The sequence below is a fragment of the Hippopotamus amphibius genome, chromosome 3, assembly GCF_030028045.1.
Source record: "Hippopotamus amphibius kiboko isolate mHipAmp2 chromosome 3, mHipAmp2.hap2, whole genome shotgun sequence".
Lineage (NCBI taxonomy): Eukaryota > Metazoa > Chordata > Mammalia > Artiodactyla > Hippopotamidae > Hippopotamus > Hippopotamus amphibius.
In genome coordinates, this window is record NC_080188.1 from 28,408,530 (window position 1) to 28,430,165 (window position 21,636).

The following is a 21,636-nucleotide window of genomic DNA, read 5'->3' on the forward strand; positions in this document are numbered from 1 at the left end:
GAAATAAATGAAATAGAGACAAAGAAAATAGCAAAAATCAATAAAACTAAAAGCTGGTTCTTTGAGAAGATAAATAAATCGATAAACCTCTAGCAAGACTCATCAAGAAAAAGAGGGAGAGGACTCAAATCAATAAAATTAGAGATGAAACAGGAGAAGTTACGACGGACACCGCAGAAATAAAAAGCACCATAAGAGATTACTACAAGCAACTATATGCCAATAAAATGGACAACCTGGATGAAATGGACAGATTCTTAGAAAAGTATAACCTTCCAAGACGGAATCAGGAAGAAATAGAAAATATGAACAGACCAATCACGAGTAATGAAATTGAAACTGTGATTAAAAATCTCCCCACAAACAAAAGTCCAGGACCAGATGGATTCACAGGTGAATTTTATCAAACATTTAGAGATGAGCTAACACCCATCCTTCTCAAACTCTTCCAAAAAATTGCAGAGGAAGGAACACTCCCAAAGTCATTTTCTGAAGCCACCATCACCCTGATACCAAAACCAGACAAAGATACTACAAAAAAAGAAAACTACAAACCAATATCACTGATGAATTTAGATGCAAAAATCCTAAACAAAATACTAGCCAACAGAATCCAACAACACATTAAAAGGATCATCCACCAAGTGGGGTTTATCCCTGGAATGCAAGGATTCTTCAATATACGCAAATCAATCAATGTGATACACCACATTAACAAACTGAAGGATAAAAACCACATGATCATCTTAATAGATGCAGAAAAAGCTTTTGACAAAATTCAACACCCATTTATGATAAAAAAAAAACTCTCCAGAGGGTGGGCATAGAGGGAACCTACCTCAACATAATAAAGGCCATATATGACAAACCCACAGCAAAAATCATTCTCAATGGTGAAAAACTGGAAGTGTTCCCTCTAAGATCAGGAACAACAAGGATGTCCACTCTCCCCACTACTATTCAACATAGTTTTGCAAGTCCTTGCCACAGCCATCAGAGAAGAAAAAGAAATAAAAGGAATCCAAATTGGAAAAGAAGAAGTAAAACTGTCACTGTTTGCAGATGACATGATACTATACATAGAAAATCCTAAAGATGCCACCAGAAAACTACTCGAGCTAATCAATGAGTTTGGTAAAGTTGAAGGATACAAAATTAACACACAGAAATCTCTTGCATTTCTATACACCAACAATGAAAGATCAGAAAGAGAAATTAAGGAAACAATCCCATTCACCATTGCAACAAAAAGAAGAAAATACCTAGGAATAAACCTAACCAAGGAGGTTAAAAGACCTGTACTCAGAAAACTATAAGACACTAATGAAAGAAATCAAAGAAGTCACAAACAGATGGAGGGACATACCATGTTCTTGGATTCAAAGAATCAACATTGTGAAAATGACTATACTACCCAAAGCAATTTACAGATTCAGTGCAATCCCCATCAAATTACCAATGGCATTTTTCACAGAGCTAGAACAAGAAATTTTACGATTTGTATGGAAACGCAAAAGACCCCGAAAAGCCAAAGCAATCTTGGGAAGGAAAGATGGAGTTGGGGAAATCAGGCTTCCTAACTTCAGGCTATACTATAAGGCTACAGTGATCAAGACAGTATGGTACTGGCACAAAAACAGAAATATAGATCAATGGAACAGGATAGAAAGCCCAGAGATAAACTATGGTCAACTAATCTATGACAAAGGAGGCAAGGATATACAATGGAGAAAAGGCAGCCTCTTCAATAAGTGGTGCTGGGAAAACTGTACAGCTACCTGTAAAAGAATGAAATTAGAACACTTCCTAACACCATACACAAAAATAAACTCAAAATGGATAAAAGACCTAAATGTAAGGCCAGACACTATAAAACTCCTGGAGGAAAACATAGGAAGAACACTCTTCGATGTAAATAACAGCAAGATCTTTTTTAATCCACCCCCTAGAATAATGGAAATAAAAACAAAAATAAATAAGTGGGACCTAATGAAACTTCAAAGCTTCTGCACAGCAAAGGAAACTATAAGCAAGACGAAAAGACAACCCTCAGAATGGGAAAAAATATTTGCAAATGAATCAACAAAGGATTAATCTCCTAAATATACAAACAGTTCATCCAGCTCAATATCAAAAAAAATAAACAACCCAATCAAAAAATGAGCAGAAGACCTAAATAGGCATTTCTCCAAAGAAGACATACGGATGGCCAAGAGGCACATGAAAAGCTGCTCAACATCACTAATTATTAGAGAAATGCAAATCAAAACGACAATGAGGTATCACCTCACACAGGTTAGAATGGGCATCATCAGAAAATCTACAAACAGGAAATGCTGGAGAGGGTATGGAGAAAAAGGAACGCTTTTGCATTGCTGGTGGGAATCTAAATGGATACAGCCACTATGGAAAACAGTATGGAGGTTCCTTGCAAAACTAAAAATAGAACTACCGTATGATCCAGCAATCCCACTCCTGGGCATATACCCAGAGAACACCATAATTCAAAAAGACACATGCACTCCAATGTTCATTGCAGCACTATTTACAATAGCCAGGACATGGAAGCAACCTAAATGTCCATCAACAGATGAATGGATAAAGAAGATGTGGTACATACATACAATGGAATATTACTCAGCTGTACAAAGCAGTGAAACTGGGACATTTGTAGAGACATGGATGGACCTAGAGACTGTCATACAGAGTGAAGTGAGTCAGAAAGAGAAAAACAAATATTGTATATTAACACTTATATGTGGACTATAGAAAAATGGTACAAATCAACCTGTTTGCAAGGCAGAAATAGAGACACAGATGTAGAAAACAAACATATGAACACCAAAGGGGAAAGCAGGGAGGGTTGGGGGGGGCGGGGGAACGAATTGGGAGACTGGGATACCAAATTGTACACTCTAAATATATGCAGTTTACTGTAAAAAATAAACAAATAAAAAGTTAAAAAAAAATATGCAGGGAGTGAAGAAAGGAAGCTGGCTTATAGACCAGCAAAGATGGAAGCATAAGAAGAGCTCACATTGGTCATTAATGCTCACATGGCAGGCATGCGACTGGGGCTGCATGTGATCTCACCTGCTCCTCCGTAAGGCTGAGCTTGGAGGTTAGGGCAGGTGCCCAAAGACACACACCCAGTAAGTGACAGGTCCAGGGTCTGTCTGGCTCTCTGGGGTCCACGCTCATGACCATAATGCTACACAACCTGCACATCCCTGCCCTTCTGACCTTCATGGGCTTTGGCTCCTGGGGGGAGTGAGGGTAGAGCTTCTACTTTTTTTTAATTAATTTATTGGCTGCACTGGGTCTTCGCTGCTGCGTGCGCTTTCTCTAATTGCAGCGCGCAGGCTTCTCAGTGTGGTGGCTTCTCTTGTTGCAGAGCATGGGCTGTAGGCGCTCGGGCTTCAGTAGTTGTGGCACACGGGCTTAGCTGCTCTGTGGCATGTGGGATCTTCCTGGACCAAGGATTGAACCCGTGTCCCCTTTAGTTCCGCGCTGTCTGCCATCTTGCATCTGTCAGCACAAGCGCAGTGAACCTCCGAGCTTCTACTTTTGATGGCACCCAGATGTTTTCCTATAAAAACTGCAGCAGCATCTTAGCGGGAAGGGTTATTCCAGATGCATTTGCAACAGAATCCCTTTGATCCTCTTTAATCTATCGTCAATTAGCTCAGGAGGCCAAAAAACATTTTTGGCTGACCACTTTAAAAGAACATCTTTGGGACCACTTGTAGTCTGCCCTCTTATGCCTACTCCAGCGGAAAAAAATAGTTGTATATGCTAAAAAGCTCTGTCTTCAGCATGATTTCAACTGGACGGAGAAACTACCTAAATATTTCACCCAGAAAGGTTTCATCTATAAAGCATTTTTCGTGTCAGGTTCAGAATCCATCTCAGTCCCCCAACCTGGCTCTAGTGAATTGTAAAGGCCTGGAACAACCTGAGACACATCCCAGCAATGCCATCTCCATGGTAACAAAGGGAGATTCAGAGGAAAAGCAGCCCTGGTCCTAGAATCAGGATGCCTGCATTCCAGGCTGGCTGGATCATCTAGGGGAGCTTCCTTAACCTCAGTGATGCTCAGTTTTCTCATCAACAAGATGGGGATTCACTGCATTTGCTATGAGGTTCAAATGAGGTAGTTTATCATCACCATGGCTAATGTTTACAGTATCCTTGCAATGCTCCAAGCATCTACTAAGTGCTTCATGTGATATTTAATTTTTACACCATGGGGTAGGTACTATCATTAAAAACTGATTTAAGGATGAGAAACCTGGGGCCCAGCTGAAATTAAGTAATTACCCTATCCAAGTTTACACCACTGGCTTAAGTGATATGCCAGAACTTGAATTCAGATCTGAGTGACTCCTGAAGCCACGGTTTTAATCACTCCAAGCTGAAGCTTACCACTGCTTCATGACTGGGCTCCGCCCTGCCTCTCTGCTCCCGTCATTTGTATATGGAATCCTTGGAATTACATGAAAATCCTTGGAATGCCATATTCCGCTGTGAAGCTTTATTATTGCCAAATGGCCTCAGGGTGCATTTGTACAAAAGCAGTCAAGACAGACCCATGATGGCCCTCTCTGAGCATGCCCAGGTGGTCATACACCCTCAGAGGACACTCACTTCCTTAAAGATGACGGGCATGGTCACATGCATAATTACATCACAGCAATGACACTGCTTTGCCCAAAGCTGTTAGTTTAAGTTTTGACAACTAACTCCAGTTTTATTGTTTCCTGAGGAAACATTAAAATAATGATTGCATTAGCATTATTTCCCCAAAAATGTCATGAAGTCATGGTCACCTGGCTTGTTACTGGAAGGACTGAGTTATTGGGGTGAATTACTATACCTCAGTTTCTTCTACAAAATGGACAGATTGGGCTGGATCATCTCCACAGCTCCCTCTGGCTTGGGAAGAAACCAGGGCTCTGGGCCACAGACTCCACCAGCCAAGAGACATGCTGGATCCAGCCTTCCTCCGCAACGTGGGGAAGGGGGAAGATGGGTAGGAAAGAGGAAAAGAGAAGTAGGAGCTGCAATGTCAAGGTAACAAGACAAGGAGCTAGGTGGCAAGGAATGACTGCAGGGAGAAAGCATGGAAGACAGTCCAGAGAGAAGGACCCACTGCGGAAGTGGAGCTGTGAGGAAGGCGGGGCCCTCGTCCCCCAACAAATGGCTTCACCCAGAGATGCCAGTCACCCCTTTCTCAGCGCAGGGAAGTCACTTACCTACCTCTTCAGTGAGGGAGCCAAGAATGGAGGGAATGTATGATTTCAGCAACTCTGTTTTCTTGACCTTAGCCCATCCCTGCTCATGATGAAGTAGGTGAAGTTTAGTTATTATCAAATGTCATTAAATTGAAGACTCCATCTATTGTAGGTGCACCATTATTTTACAGAAATAGAAAACAAAAGCACTGTCCATTATCTTTGTACAGTGCCATTAATAAGATGCAGCCCACTTTCATATTAAGAAGTATCTCAGACTTGATGAGATGTTCTTATAACTGCAGCTATTACTAATAGTAAAACCCATAACTTAAGGGTTTGCTATGTACCAGAAACTGTACTAAATGCTTTATTTAATTGCATTCAATACTCAAAATCTGTGAGATAGGTGTTACCATCCTCATTTATAGATGAGAAAAGCTCAGAGAGGCTAAGTAACTTGCCCAAGGTTGCCCAGCTGGCAGAGACTGAATAGGAAGCCGAGTCAGCCTGACTCCAGAGCCATGTGCCTTTAATCACTAAGTTATCTCACCTCCAACCTTTTGGTGATGGGCCACTTGATTATGGATTTCAGGGTGACAAAAGGACTTACTCATGGTCTTGGGGCCCTGGTCTCTCTCTCTCTTACTCTTCTGGGTAGAACTGCCAATGAAGCAAGAGGGTGGTGAAGGGGCCACAGGTACTCTCGTGGCCCACTGATCATCAAGACCATTCTAGCTCTGGAAATGCAGGACTTAAACACAGGAGCAGTGGGATTAGAGGGGCACTGGAATTCCCAGAGCTGGTTCTTTAGGGAACTAAAAGAGAAAATGAGGAGGGAGAGGGGACACAGACAGACAGTGGGACTTCAGTGCTCTCGCAGGAAGGGGGGTCTCTGTAAGACTGATGATTATACCTCAAGGCATGCATGAGCCCTTCCAAGAACAAGACCGGGGACACAGCCAGCATGAATTCATGATTTTTTAAAAAAAGGACTCTTCTAAATGCTTCAGGTTTCACAACTCTGGACCCTGCCCTGCACCCACTCTTGGGGTTCACGAGAGCAGATGCGGTTCAGGACAGATGAAGCTGGAAGACAGTGGGGTCCACACGGGCAGCACAAAATAAGGAATGATGGTCAAAAGCGGGGAAAACAACTAAGAGACAAGATGTCTGGTTCTTTGGCCTCCAAGTTTTTGTTGGCTTGCAGAAAAGGGCCATTTCCTGCCTTATTCCTTCCAAGGCCAATCCCATAGGATGGCAGTGGGAAATTTCCTCTGTTTACTTTAATGAAGGGGTTGTGCTCTGATGCCAACCAGTCCTGAAAGCCTGTTCCTCCAAGGTGGTCTCCAAAAGGTTGACACCCATGAGGACTGTGGGGAGACTGTCATAGAACTCTTATGTAGAATTTTTTGACCCTTTAACAAAAATATTTTCGTATGTCTTATAATGGATGTAATACAGTAATACATGTGTATAACTTATAATCATACCTATGACACACTTATTGATATGCATCTGTGATGAAAAAAACCTGAGAGATCATCACCTTAGGGAGAAGATATTTCCCCATCCTCTTTAAGTTCCCTCTCTTAAAGCTTCTGGGTGACAAAGGCACCAAAAACACCCATCTTGGTTAAACTTAGTTAAACTCACAAGGTTGTTCAGTGTCTTGGATCTTGCCTTCTTCACATCTCCCCTCAATTTGAGAGGAAATTAAAATAACTGCTGTATTTTTCTTTTTCAGCTACTGACCCAGTATTGGGAATTTTCCAAAGGTACATTCCTCAGAATTTACCTCGAGAACCCCTTGGCCCCAACGGAATATGGAGGGGGAGGCGTAGGCAACGTGTAAACTTTATTGAGCTCACAATTCAAACCAGCTATAAAAAAGTTATGAGGCCAAAGGGAAAATCTGAACTGTCTGCATATTTGCTATTAAGGAATTATGGTTGTTTGTGGTGTGATATGAGTGTTACGGTTACATTTCTTAAGAACCTTTATCCTTTTGAGAGATACTAAAACGTCTGCATGTGAAATACGACGCTTGAGATTTGCTTCAAAGGAGGATACAGAGGAAAAATGACATCCATGAATTGTTAATTACTGGAGATACGTATTAGGGTACATGGGGATTCCCTACACTCTACTTAGGCATTGAGATTTATCATAAAAAAAATAAAACATAGCAATCAATGAGGCCTGATATTAAAAAAAAAAAGTCCCCACTTTTTCATCCACCTGACATAGTCAGGTGACACCAAGAAAGACACAATATGCCAAGCATTGAAGTGGTACCTTGAAGCCCTCAGGTTTTGCTTTTAGACCAGAAAGCAAATGGTTTGAGACGGGCATTGCTTTTCTGCTGGCAAAAGAGAACTTGCTAATTCTCAAGGAGAAAAAAATAACACCATTAAACAGGATCACTGTGGCTCTTTGGACAAAGAATCATTACAAAGCACCATTTTGATGAGTGAAGTGTAAATGAATCAGGAACATGTGGCTTCAATTTCCTTCCAAATATACAAGTTGTAAGTTTAAGGAAAAATGCCCTATTAGAGGTGTGCTGAGCTGCAATGCTCTGAAAGACACTGAGAGTCCCCGAACCCAGATGGGCCCTGGCTTTGCTCCCCCAGACTGGCCCTTGCTCCTCTCCACTGGAGTTGGATTTCTCTGCCTCACTCCATTTCCTCTGTAAACTCTACCTCCTTCTTTCTAAGTTCTAATCTAAACTCAACTTTAGATTCTCAAAACATAGGATGAGAAAAATCCAGAGATCAGCAGGTTTTTTTTTTTTTTCCTTTTCAATTTTGATGAAAAAGAAACCATTTCTTTGAGACTCAACTTGGAAAGTGTTTCCTGGCAAACCCATAGAGTTTGCCCTATTCGTTTAAACTTGGAAAGTGTTGAGAGTCGTTAACACAGTGCAAATGAAGTGAAGAGGAAAAGGATGCTGAGATCATCCCACTGCACTCCTCTCCCTCAACCCTCTTCCTCCTCATTCACACAAGAAAGAATCCAACAGCAACAATCTAGACACGCCTTGTGTGGATCTCCATTTAGTACAAAGCCCTTAAAAAAAAAAAAGATGCCTCCCTGGCCCGTGTAGTTCATGGCCAAGCGTGGCTGAAGCCAGCAGGGAGGAGGCTGTGTTGCTGCACGGCCTTTACCTAGAGAAGGGGAAATGGAGAAGTCGGACCACGGCAAACCATCTTCTCACTTGAGAGCCCAGAATGCTCAGCTGGGTATGATTTAAGGCTCTTTTTACTCTGTGAACCCCAGCGAAGACCGTGGAATTTGTCAGAGGTGTGTTTTGCAGGTTGGTTCGAGGAAGTGCTGCTAGGGAAGCGGTGGGTGGCTGGGATCCTTGGACCCGAGACACGTGGTGGGTGTTCTGCTTCTCTGACTCCTGGGCCCTACCCCACTTCCCAGGAAGGACACACACAGGGCTGCCTCGTAACTCCTGCTGCTCTTGGCAGTTTCTCCAGGAGACATCCTTCCACAACCTTAAATGATTCAAGTTGCAAAACTGCAGTCGTTCATTTTAATTTCCCAAGCACAAACTCTAGGGGGCATAAAACCTTCCGGGCTTAGAGCTACTATCTCTACAGGGGTCAGGGGAGAGAGCATAAGTTTTCTCTCCAGACACATGGATACTGTTCATAGGGATGCCAGTTTCAAACCAAGAATATTTGACCGTAAGCTAGAAAGAGCGCCAGCATTGCCTGACTTCCTGAGAAGCCACACAGCTACAGCAGTAGCACCAGTTTCAGGGATCTCTCATCCCCCAGCGACCATGCCTAGCTGTCTCACTGATACCTTCATCTCTAAAACAAAGGACAGTTACCTACTTTGAAAAACAGGGCTCCAACTTACTGCATGCCTACCCAAAACTCGCCCAGACTCTACCCCATGCACACGAACACAGCATCCACCAAAATACGATACGAAGTGAGAAGTATTTTCAGGGGCTGTAGGAGCTAGAAATCTGAAAGGCTAGGGAAAGATGACAAAACTTTCCATTTTCTGTAAACGGCTTTTGAGGGTTAGGGATGTACCATAAAATGCATCTCACCACTCTGCCAAACTCTACGGTTTTTCCTTGGGATTTTTGCTACACAAACTAGCTAAAGAAACGTTACAAAAGCCATGGGAGGTCACTGACCAGAGCAACAGCCACCCTCAGCTATTCCTGCCCGGTGCTGCTTCCTGCAAAACCCAAGATGAGGCCAGCTTGCCAAGAAATTGGCCAAGACATGAGGCAAATTCATTCCACTTACTTCAATTTAAGCCTGCACTACACAGAAGCTGGGTGTACAGAAATTAACATCTCGCAAAAAGCTCTCCCTCTAAGGACTCACCAGGCAGAGGAGACAGACATGAACGCTGCGGGCGATGCAAGGCGGAGGAGATGCAGGGGTGTCTGAGAGATGATTTTCCGCGGGGGAGGTCTGAGCTGGACCTAAGGGTTCTTAAATTGGAGTGCTCATAAGGGTCACCTGGGGAGCTTGTTAAGCATGAAAACAGTGTGGGCCCATAAGAATCACCTGGGGAACTTAAGCATGAACATGCACGCCCGCCCCCGCCCAAGATTTTTGTTTCAGTGAACTGATTTAGTGCCCAAACATCTGCATTTTAAAAGACAAACCCGGCCCTCTTATGTTTTTATGTGGGTGGTCCTCAGAACCCACGCTGCTCCCAGGACTTCACCTATAAGCCCTGTCACGCGTGAGGCTGTAAACAGACCCAGAAAGATGAGAAGGCTGGATCCCTGCTCACGCCCATGAGACTCAAAGTCTACTTCCTAAATTTGCTTGGGGGGTTCTAGGAAGTTCAGAAAGTGTTCGTGGGAGTCTGGGAGTGAGGGCTTGTAGAAGAAAGCGCTGCCCTTGACCTTTATGGCATGCTTTGTGTAGACAAGAGCAATCCTAGATTCCCCATCCCCTAACCTCTGATTGGGACTCCTTTATACCAAATACTCTGGTTTTTAGGCTTCTTCTGTGGAATTCACTCTCCTCTGGGTCATGGCAACAGGTGCCAATGGAAATGTTTAAAGAAGGAGCTGCCCAGGGTCATAAACTCTTGGTCCTTAAGGCCAAACCAGGCAGGCAGAAGTGATCTGCTGGATTGAACAGTGTTTTTGTTTTACTTTGGCCTAAGTTGAATCTGAATGCCTTCAGACATCATATATATACACGTGTGTATATATATGTATATTTTCTCAGTAGTTGATTCCAGGCCTCACCTCTTCCTGTAGCCTTATACCCGAATGAGTCACATGTTTAGATAATTCCTGCCTGGTTCCTGTAGGCATTTGAGTTTGAGACCTCTGGGTGCCACATCTTAAACTTGAATCCATTTACTGGATTAGCTCCAGCTTTCCAGCTGGGCTCCGAGGAAACAGGACTCAGCCTGAGAGAGCCTTGGTGTCAGAAAGAAAGAATAATCCAGGAGGAGATCTGCGGCTGGAAGCTCAGGACACAGGGCAAGCTTCACCAAAGGCCCGGATGCCAAAGCTCAGACTAGGGTGGCAGGGGGGAGCCTGGCTTCCCACGCTTCCCAGTGAGCCCACTCTTCCTTCGAGATCCCAGCGGATCTCACCACCCATGGCCCCTGCTCTGACAATGCTGAGCGGACCCAGCAGTACCACACATGGCTCTCAACCTCTGCTGACAAGCACAGCCACCTCCTTTCTTGCCAGAACAATTGACCCTGCCTGAAACACTTTCTCTGTCCTTCTCTGATTCTGCCTCATTCCTCCCTAATGACTTCAAGATCCTGCTCAAACCCCCAACTTCTCCCCAAGCTTTCCCTGGTCAATTTCACTGCAAGCACAGTCTCAACTGGTTACTTACCCTACTGTTTAAAGATTTACCCCCTTAATAAGCCTTGGATAATTGTTTAATTTCTTATCTGTATAAATGTTTTCTTCTCAATTAGATCCTCAACTCTTCAAGGGTGGGCAGTGTGACTAATTTTTTACTGCCCACATTCCATCCAGAACCTGCCACAGCACCTGAAATGTGTCATTAACTCGCTGATTAGTTCATTATTACCTGCAGCATAAGGTAACAGCTGCACACAATTCTCTTATAAAGCATCCCTAGCAACTGGAAGCTCCCAAGAAAGTTCTGTCAAATCAGTTATGGAAACATGGTCTTTGCAATTTTCTGGCATCATGCTTCCTGGATTGCTTCACATTTCTGAAAGAATGGCCAGCTTGCGATAACTCAGTTATGCAACAGAAAAGTTGCCTTTGATCCATGTATTTGTAGAAAAGAAAACTGTGAGCCAGTATGAAGAGCACTTCCTTTAATTAGGCTATAAAACAGAAAGTAACTCAATGGAAAGGTTCCTCATTAGCACCTGTCATGGGTTGAATGCTGGCCCCCAAAAGATATCCCACCCAGAACCTGTGAATGTGACCCTATTTGGATAAAGAGCCTTACAGATGCAATGAAGCTAAGGCTCTCAAGACGAGATCATCCTGGATTATCCAGGTGGGCCCTAAATCCAATGACAAGTATCCTTAGAAGACGAGAAGAAGACCTAGGATTGGAGAGCACACACACTGGAAGGCCATGTGAAGATGGAAGCAGAGATTAGAGTGTTGCAGCTACAAGCCAAGGTAAGGCCTGGAGCTACCAGAAGTTGGAAGAGGCAAGGACGGGTTCTCCCCTACAGCCTTCACAGAGTGTGGCCCTGTTGACACCTTGATTTCAAGTGTTTAGCCTCCAGCACCGTGAGAGAATAAATTTGTGTTGTTTTGTGTATGTCATTTGTTACAGCAGCCCTAGGAAACTAATATAGCAACAGACAAGGAGAGCAGACGGAGGCAGGGAGTGGGGAGTGGAGGTGGAGAGGTGCGGCTGACAGGGGTGGGGAGGAATGCTTTCTGGCACTAGATTTCATAGATACCTTCGCCATCCATCAACAGAGAGGGAGGGGCCTTTTCACAATCCCAATGAATTCTGCCACTGTATACTTTTCTAGGAAAGCTTCCACAATGTCATCATCCCCCCAGAGATGCTCACTATTCAGGCTTAAGCCAGATACTTTCTCTTTGAACCTTCTTATCCAAGGGGACCTGGGGTTACATTCCAATAAGGTAGGACCAGGAAACCCTGAAATGAAGAGTGCTCAAAACGAATGACATGCCTCCAAAGATCCAGGTCATTCGTTCTTTTCTCTACTTATAGAGCATTTATTGAGCATCTATTATGCTGGGCAAATTGGTTAGTCTGGCTAACTATAACAGAGGCACTAGTTTTACCTAAAAATGTAGGGATCTCAATCTCTATCTGACCAGTCAAGCTTTTCTAGTCTGGGCTGTTTGGACTCTATTTGGAGTCCCTCTTCACTTGGCCACTGACTCTAATTTATACACAAGCCAACTCTTACTATTTTTACCTGTCTGGTGAGTCAGGAGAACTACATTTTTGTAAATACTCTGAACACTGAGGCACACACAGCAGCACTTTTCATCTGATTGCTAGAAGCTGTTCACGTCAGTCTGCAATCCTCTTTAAAAGCTTATTAACAAAAAGAGCCAGAAAAATATCACTGTAAAGGTTGGGGGCCTGAGTCATTTCCTCTTACAAAACGGACATAGGTCATGGAGGAAAATGTCTTTTTTAGAGATGCATACTGAAATATTTAGAGGTGAAATGTTATGATGACTGCAATCTATTCCAAACCACTTCTGTAAAAAAATAAAACAAATGAGGCAAAAATGGCAAAATGTGAATCATTAAATCTAGGTGATAGGAATATGGGTGTTCACTGCCGGGTTCTTTCTGCTTTCCCATGTATAAAAATTATCAAAAATAAAAACAAAATGGAGGTAGATTTTTACACATAGGTAAAAATGTACTGACACTCTTTGTGTTTTCAGGTATGGAGACCGATCATCTCAAAAAAAGCTGATACCTGCTCATAACTAGAAATGCCCCACGGAGACTGCACATCCGTGCACGCAGCCTCTGTTCGGAACCGTTCTTTGGTTCTATTTATGGAAGGAGAAGAAGACACATCTATTGAGATAAAGCAGAGTACCAAAAAAGAGAAAGCAGTGTTGGCACAGAAGCAGGGAAAAAAATGCCTTGTTGGGAAAGCACTGCATCACTAAGATGGTGTTTTTCTGTTAAGTCACAGACAGCTAAGCACGCTGCTTGAAACTGCTGCAAGGGTGTTTTGTCCAAGTGCATCTAGTGCATGTGGAGTTAATTCCTCTAAACCGACACACCAGCCAAGGAAGGGACTCAGGTCCCACCCCCGACATACCCAATACACAAACACAGGCAGGCACGGTGAGGGGGACTCACAGTTCTGAATACAGGAAGTGCAGGTGGCCCACACTGTCAATGTAGTTGGCGGGGCTGAGCCAAGGCAGGACCAGCAACAGAAGCGCCTTCATTTTCCGATTAGGGTGCAGCTTTTTCCCCAGCCACCTTCTCTCTGTCAGCTGCAGGGGCCCAGCCCAGTCCCTTTAAACAACCCTTGCCATGTTCCCACAATCAGTAGATCATAGAGAATCGCACTTAGAGCCCTTAGCTAGAGCTGCGCTGATAAATCACGGGTTCATAAGAGGATTGTGTGCGCTGATTCTCAGATGGGGAGATGTGAGAACGGAGAGACCCACCATGGTTGGCAAGAGGGCTTAGGCTGAGAGCAAGCAGGCTGATGCCCGGGAAAGGGACCTGCCCCTCCTACAGGATGCCGACTGGTTCTCAGGAAGCAGCTGGTACATTTACATCACTGGCCAGGAGCAGATGGGCTGGAAGCTAATCTGTGTTGGAAGAGGGCATGAACACGGCACATTCAGAGCCCACCGTGTGAATAAGAAAATAGAAGCTGTCCTCAGGCTTGCTGGAGGAAGACACTGGATGAAATCAGCACTTCTGGAACACAGCCTGGAGACATGAGCTCAAAGTGAGTCTTTGGATACTGCGACACAGGAATGTTAATGTAAACCAACTCCACCTATACACGTATATTTAGAATATGCATTTAACATACTTCACCTGTCACTGTCCTGACTACACTGACAGAGATAAAGGGAAGTGATGGCTTCCTTGTTATGTTTGAAAACTGTCCCTATGTCACAATAGGCTGTGTCATTCTGAGACTAACAAACAGCCTTGAAAGTTCTGTCCAAACATTGTAGACAGGCTCCTGATCTGTAAGAACAAAAGTCACTCCACTCCTCCTGCTCCCCTGAATAACTGAGTTAGGCTCTGATACTAGCTGTAGGATCCTCGGCATTTCATTGAAGCCCTGAGCTTCAGTCATTTCATCTTTGAAATGCAGCTAACAATGGCTTGCCTACCTGGTTCTGTAGAGGCTGGGCCATATCATCTCTTCCAGCTTTGAGATCTGTGATTCTAGACTGTACTGTCTATCTTAACACTAGGACTTCTTTGCATGCTTACATTCTGGAATGCCACAGAAGCCCCAGACTCCTCTCCTTTTATCTCATAGTATATTTACGAAAATTAAAATCCGTTTCGCTAACTGAAGGCCTTTATAGAAATGGCTCAAAGCGATATTTACATTAATGGTTACCAAGCAATTACAGCAAACTCTACTTCACAGCAAGAAAACCAGACCAAAAAATCAACAGGATGAGACCAAGTGCAATAAACAGTGCAGTAAGAGGGAATTTGGCATCAGAGATCCACATTCGCCTGAGGCGGGGCTGAAAGAGTTAACTACAGTAGACCCCAAGAATGCACAGATGTAACTTCTACACTTTAGATCTGAGATAAGCCACCTTGATAAAGCACGGCATCTATTAATTTACACTTTTTCTGCGCTCCTAATTTGAATTCCATTCCCTTTGTCTGGTGTGTAAGAGTGAGTCAGAGCTAGTGTAGAGTCATAAAAAGGAAGACAGGTTTGGAGTTTAGATGCTGTAGTCAAACAGGCTTGAGTCTGAACCCTAACTCTGCCACGAATGAGCTGTGTGACACTGGGCATGTTGCTTAACCTCTCTGAACTTCCGTATCCTCCTCTGTAAAGGAAAGACAATAATAGTATGCTTAACTAACAGTGTTGTTATGAAGGTGGAATGAAATAATGCCAGTAAGAACAAAGGACCCAATGAGTGTTAGCTATTGTTATAAATGTTGTTATTAACAGCCACTGGCAATCGTGGATGAGCCTAGCTGCCAGCTCAGTATCTACTTCCAAGAGGCTTTGCTATTCTCGTCCTGGCCTTTCTTTCCTCCTGCTCTATTAGGGACATGACATGTTACAGTCTTTCCTGAATACAGAGTTTCACAGAGTCCTGGGACATACTCTTCTTCAATGTCCAGGTTCTACTATATAGCGCATAAGTCATAAGCAGCATGGTATATAACAGACGCTGTGGGCTTCAGAGTGTACTAGATTGTATTTCTAATAATCTTCGGCAGGTCAGATTGCATCTTCAAGTCTCTGTGAAAAAAGAAGGATGTCTGCCTTTTATCTCCTTGTATTTCAAAAGGATAAGATGTATTAATGGATACGAATGCAATATAAAAATGAAGGTATTGTTTTTTGTTGTTGCTTCTGTCGCTATGGCAAAAACTGCTGATTTCTTATCCAATATCTAATTTCCTCTTCTTCCTTTTAACAGCACCCAGGTTTTGTTCATGGTGGTAATGCACTTCGCCTCTCCCATGAATTGGCAGCCATGTAACATGATACTGGTCAATAAGGTAAAAGAAGAAATTCCTGGGTGAGGCATGCCAGAAATATCTTTAAAGGAGGGAGTCTCAGGTTTTTTTTTTTAGCTCTTGGAATGTAATTGGAATGTAATTGCTTTACAGTCTTGTACCAGTTTCTGAGGTATACCAAAGGAGGGGGTCTCACTTTGTACATTGCATTTTACCCTTCCTGCCTGGTTCTTTCTGCCTGGAACTTAGATGTGATGCTGGAGTTTGAACAGCCATCTTGAGGCCATGAAGTGAAAAACTTGAGAATGAATGCTGATCGAAAAGCATAAGGAGCCTGGATTCCTGATGGCATCATGGCAACCTCATACTAGTTGCGGGTTTCCTAGCCGCAGACTTTGTGTTAAATGAGAACAAGAAAACTTTTACATAGTTAGACCAACATAACTTGAATTTTCTATTACTTGTCATCAGATGTAATCACCTAATACAATCTTTTGGAAATAAAACCCTACCTGCAAATGGTCATGGATTGCTGTGTAGCTTCCTTGCTAGTAAACAGTCCTAACCCTAATCCTTGCTCCCAGGCTCTGCCTGTCTGATTTCTATTTATCCTGACAGTCAGCTCAGACATCAGCAATCACCTCCTGTTTTCTTGTCTCTTTACTCTTCATTAGACAGGGAACTCGTTGAGGGCAGGAGTCCTACTGCTCCTGTTCTCTACTGTATCCTCACCAGAGTGCCTAGAACACAGTAGATGCTCAGTAAATATTTGTTGAATGAAAGAGAATTCAACTCCGTTAAAGAGACCATTTTTGGGACCAATCTTTCTTGATTAGAGGCAAATTAGCAAAAAAGGACTCCAAACTTTTATGAGAGTGACAGCAGAGGTTGAGCACGTATATGGATAGATAATAAAATGTCCAGGAAGAAAGGGAAAAGGTAAGGAAGATTTCTGGAAATAAGTGCCCAGGAGACCGTGGTTTCTTTAAAGAATTGCTTAGAGCATAATCTGATGGGCACTCAATGATTCTCTCAAAAAGTAATACAGAAGCATTGCCTCATCTCTTTCATGCCCAGAAGAGCTAAAAGAGCAACTCTCAGCCAGGCAGGGCCAGGAGAAAACTGGGTTCAGGGTTGGAAAGTCACATGAAGGATGTATGTCAAATGCAGTTAGAGTGGAGATGCTGAGCCAGGCTGATGTGACCAACACGACTTGTCACCTGCCCACCTTTCCATAGGGTAATACCCCCCAGACCTGCACCCTGGCAGCAAAACCTTCCCTGTCCTGTAGGCAGCTAGCTGAGCCTGTGTTTACGGAACATGCTACAGAAAAAGGGCCCCTGATAGAAAAGGTCAGGAGAGGTTCCAGGGTAGGTCTTTGGGGAAGAAACTTCCAAGACATTGGGTTTAAAGTTAATCAAGGAAATAATCCTAGACAGCCTTCAGTCCGGCGTTTTCATTCGGGGCTGTTTTCAAAACACTGAACAATGAGCTCTTTATTCGTGCTAGGAAATGCTGAAGGAGGGTCAGCTTTACCATCTCCCATTTTATTATCTTCATGAGAGAGAAACTCAGAGGCAAGGTGCCTTGTCCCATGAAACAATTCAATGTGCGTGGGTCTGCAAACTCTCTCTTTTACCTTCAAAGGTCATTTTCTCAGAGGCAGAGATCATGGCTTATATAGATTTTTCTTTCATTCCGGGCCTGGCCTATTGTGGATCCTTGATAAAAATTCTATATGCAGATGATGACATTGTACAAAGATGTGGTCTTGAGACTAAGAATACCCAGGGTCAAGGAAGGAAAAATGAGGCCTCCACACACCCTCCCACTGCTGATCTGGCTCAAGAGAGATGCATCGAACTGACCCCCTGCTGTTCCCCCACCACGTCCACTGCCAACGTCCCCAGAGGGCTCTGCAGTCAGGGTCTGCATTAGCTCCAAATGCTGAATCCCAGCTGATAAAACGCTCAGGGAACCGGAGGAAAAGACGTGTATATTAAGCATTTGATGACTAACAAATGTAACATATTTTTGGAAATGCTGGTTTCAACCTACTTCGGAAGCTGAAGTGTGGAGAGAGTCACAGCAAGTGTGAAGGCCCAACACCTCCATTCCGTGAGCATTTCCTCCTCACTAAGGGCTGCCGATGGGGCCTGTGAAGGACCCTGAGGCCGCAGTTCAGAGGTGATTTCAATGAGCTTGGGTTCCTTCCTCGCTGTTGGCTTCCACATGTGCATCTTGTGATCAGCTGAGTGTGTGGCAGGCCTCTTCCCCAGGCTTCCTCGAGGTGTGTGGGTCCCACGGCCCGCGTGTGCAGGGGAATGAGATGCCCACTCTGGGCAGCTGAGGTGCACTTGTGTCATCTCTCTCCCGGACCCCAGAGGCCCTCTCACTGCCTCTTCCCAGCCCTTCCCCTGCACCCGTTCTGTCCCGCCTTTGCTCTCAGATCCAGGTACCATCTTATCCCAAATTTCAGGGATATTCTTGGCCCTGAATCAGTTCTTGATCAGGGGATGAGGAAGGGCTGCTGTGTTTTCACTTTCTCTCCAGAGAGCACTTCTATCTCTTTCCTTGTCTCTCTCCTCTCTACCCTTCCCCGACAAAACTCCCGTGGTGGGCAGGATAAAGACCACCCTCCAGAGATGTCCACCTCCTCATCCTCAGACCCTGTGAACATGTGACCTCCCATGGCAAAAGGGATTTGCAGATGTGACAAAGTTCAGTCTTGAGGAAAGGAGCCTGAATCATTCAGGTGGATTCACTGAGCGGATCCCAATGTAATCACAAACATCCTCATACAAGAAAGGAAGGAGGATTAGAGTCACAGAAGGAGATGTGGTGATGGAAGGAGGGGAGAGGGAGAGAAAGAAGGGAGAGGGATTCTACACTGTTGGCTGTGAAGATGGAGAAAGAGGCTACAAGCAGAGGGATGCAGGTGGCCTCTGGAAGCTGCGGGCCGTAAGGAAAGGGATTCTCCCCTAGAGCAAAAAGGAACTAGCCTCCCAACACCTTGCTGTTAGTGAGACCCATGTTGGACTTGGAATCCGCAGAACCGTAAGATCACACACTCGTGTTGTTTTTAAGCCGCTAAGGTTATGGTCATTTGTGAGCGCAGCAATAGGAAACGAGTACAGCTTCCAAACACAAATGTACAGAGGGTGAACGTCGGGGACACGGGAACGTGGGCGGGAGGTCTCCCGCGGCCTTTTCTCTTCCTCACGCACCTCACTCCCCTACCCGGTGTGACCCCAGTCGTGGCCCTGGCCCTGCATCAGCATGTGTCTGCACCTCACCTCTGACCCGAGACCAGCTCCCCTCCAGACACTGCCTGTCCTACCTGGGTAAAATCTGCAGCAAGGATCACATACAGACGCCCTTACCCCTTCTCCCCTGGCCACACTCCCTTCCGGGCAATCAGAGAAGAGGCACATCCTAGTTTACACACCACCAATCAGAGGGTCTGCGGCAGCCCACAGACCTGAGATAGATACATCCGGCTCAACGTCTAGGGGAGAAAGTGAGTTCACTGATGTCATCGTGTGGAAAACATGTGTGAAGCGTTACACCCAGACCATTGCTCTGGACGCTAACTTCCACGTGAGAGATTCTGCGGGTCCCCAAAGACAAAGACTCAGATTCATGACTTAAGGAATGTGACCTTTAGAAAAAACACCTGCACCTGCCTTTTACCCTCATCACAACACGAACCAAGGTAAACACCAGCTTCCAAATTTCCTCTTACAAAATAACTGTGGCATTATTGTTCATGCTTTATTAAGCACCTTAAATGCTCTAAGAGAGTAAGTCCTATGCCCAAGACCCAGGGCCGCCCCTGAGGCCGTCCACACGAGGAACACTCAGGGATGTGAAAGCGTGAGTGGACAAAGTAAGGGGCGGACGGGGCAGCGGGTGACATAGGCCAGCAGCAGGAGCGGTCAGACCACTGTTCTGCCACCAGTGTGTGTACCTTGGTTGAAAAATATGCAGAACAAATTGCTTGAAGGACAAAGGTTTCCTAAGTTTCTCCTTTTAAAAACTTAGTTGAAAATCCCTCATATCTCCTCAAAGGAGAGTTGGACATTGCCAATTCCCATACAGAGGAAATTCTAATAACCATGGGAAAAACTGGGGGACATTTTCCCCTTACATAAAAAGATAAACAATGCCCCCAGGAAATCTTTTTGGGGACCAGGAGCCTCAGAGAAATCTGCTCATCAAATTTTCCAGTATCTTTCACATTTCAAATGCACACAAGTGAAATAAGCCAGTCACAAAAGCACAAACACTGAATGAGGTTCTTATATGGGGTTCCTAGAGCAGTCAAATTCATGGAGACAGAAACTATTGTAGAATGCTGATTGCCCACAGCTGGAGAGGAGGGAATGGGATTTTCTTCGTTTTTGTTTTTGTTTTTTTAATGGGTATGAAGTTTTAGTTCTGGAAAATGAAAAAAGCTGTGGAGATGGATGGATGATAGTGACGGATGCACAACAATGTGAATATACCTGATGCCACTGAACTGTATACTGAAAACGGTAAATTTTACGTTATGTTCAGTTTACCAAAAAACCTCAATCCTATAAACACACATATGACACCCGCACCCCACAACTCTACCACATACCGTTTCCTCACCCTGAACCACAGCCATAAACACCTAGGACGTTCCTTATTTTGAATGAATCCTTCCATTGGCTTCAAAGCAGAAGGCAAAGACATAGGCATCTCAGGGAGCCCCTGGGCCCTGGAACACCCCGCCCTTCCAGCAGCCGCCCTGAGGGAAGGGCTTCTTAGGATTGGCCAAGGAGAAGCCCCTCCCTACCTCGTCTGCAAGTGATGCTCCAGGTCGCAGCGCTGCAGCACCTCCGCGCAGTGCTCCGTGAACGGGCAAGTCACCAGCAGCTTGCTGAGGAGTTTGTTGACCAGGATGCTGGATTTCTTGCAGTGCTGCAGGACCACAGGCTTGCGATCCACAGGGCAGAAGTCCTTCTCCACCAGGAAGCTGGTGAGGCAGAGTGTGCAATAGGTGTGTCCGCAGGGAGTGTCCAGAGGGTCCAGGAGAGCTTGCAGGCAGATGTGGCAGATGAGGTCATCATCCACATCGTCTGTGTAGGTGTAGAAGTGGTTTTCCTCGGGCGAGTGGGCTTGGCCGCACACCACGCACGGCGGTGCGGGGCGGGAGTCAGAGCCCTCTGCAGGGTCCGGCCGGTTCATGGTCGACTGGGTGGGGGCGGGGCAGGACCACACGAAACCAACCCAGGAAAACAGTATTTCCTCTGGAACAAATCAAGATCTTCTAGTAGCCATCCACAAACCTAAAAGAGAATAAGACTGCTCATCTTGGTTACAGACAGGAAGCAGGGCTGCCAGTGGAAAGAACTGGGCTGTGACTCAGAAGGCCAGGGCTGAGCGCCCACGCAGGTGGATGACCTGTCCTGAGGCCAGCAGCCTTGTCTGCTGGTGCCTCAGTTTAACCACCTGTCCCAGCAGGAATAATATTTACCCTAACGTCCTCATGTTGGTGTGGTAAAAATTGGGGTAAAATCTGGGACGTGCCCAGAAATATGTCCTACGAAATGTAATTTGTTAATAAAATAGCCCAGTGATTTATAAAATTCTTTGTCAGAGCAGGACAAGAGGAAAAACAGTTAAAACTCGGATGGCTTTCTCGAATCTGTCTTTCCTTTCTCCTCAACTCAGAAAATATAGGACCTCAGAGTCTTCAACTAAATCATCTGACA

At 44.7% G+C, this 21,636-nt stretch overlaps 1 protein-coding gene across 2 annotated transcripts in view; it reads right to left on the bottom strand.

The window, feature by feature from the left end:
- The window catches only part of LNX1 (ligand of numb-protein X 1), a 124,571-nt gene that overhangs the window by 85,418 nt on the left and 17,517 nt on the right, over positions 1 to 21,636 (bottom strand). For both annotated transcript variants that reach the window (XM_057729037.1, XM_057729036.1), the window contains exon 2: positions 20,718 to 21,210. In XM_057729037.1, the coding sequence (XP_057585020.1) occupies positions 20,718 to 21,109 (392 nt within the window). In that variant the 5' untranslated portion in view covers positions 21,110 to 21,210. The remainder of the gene's footprint in view (positions 1 to 20,717; positions 21,211 to 21,636) is intronic.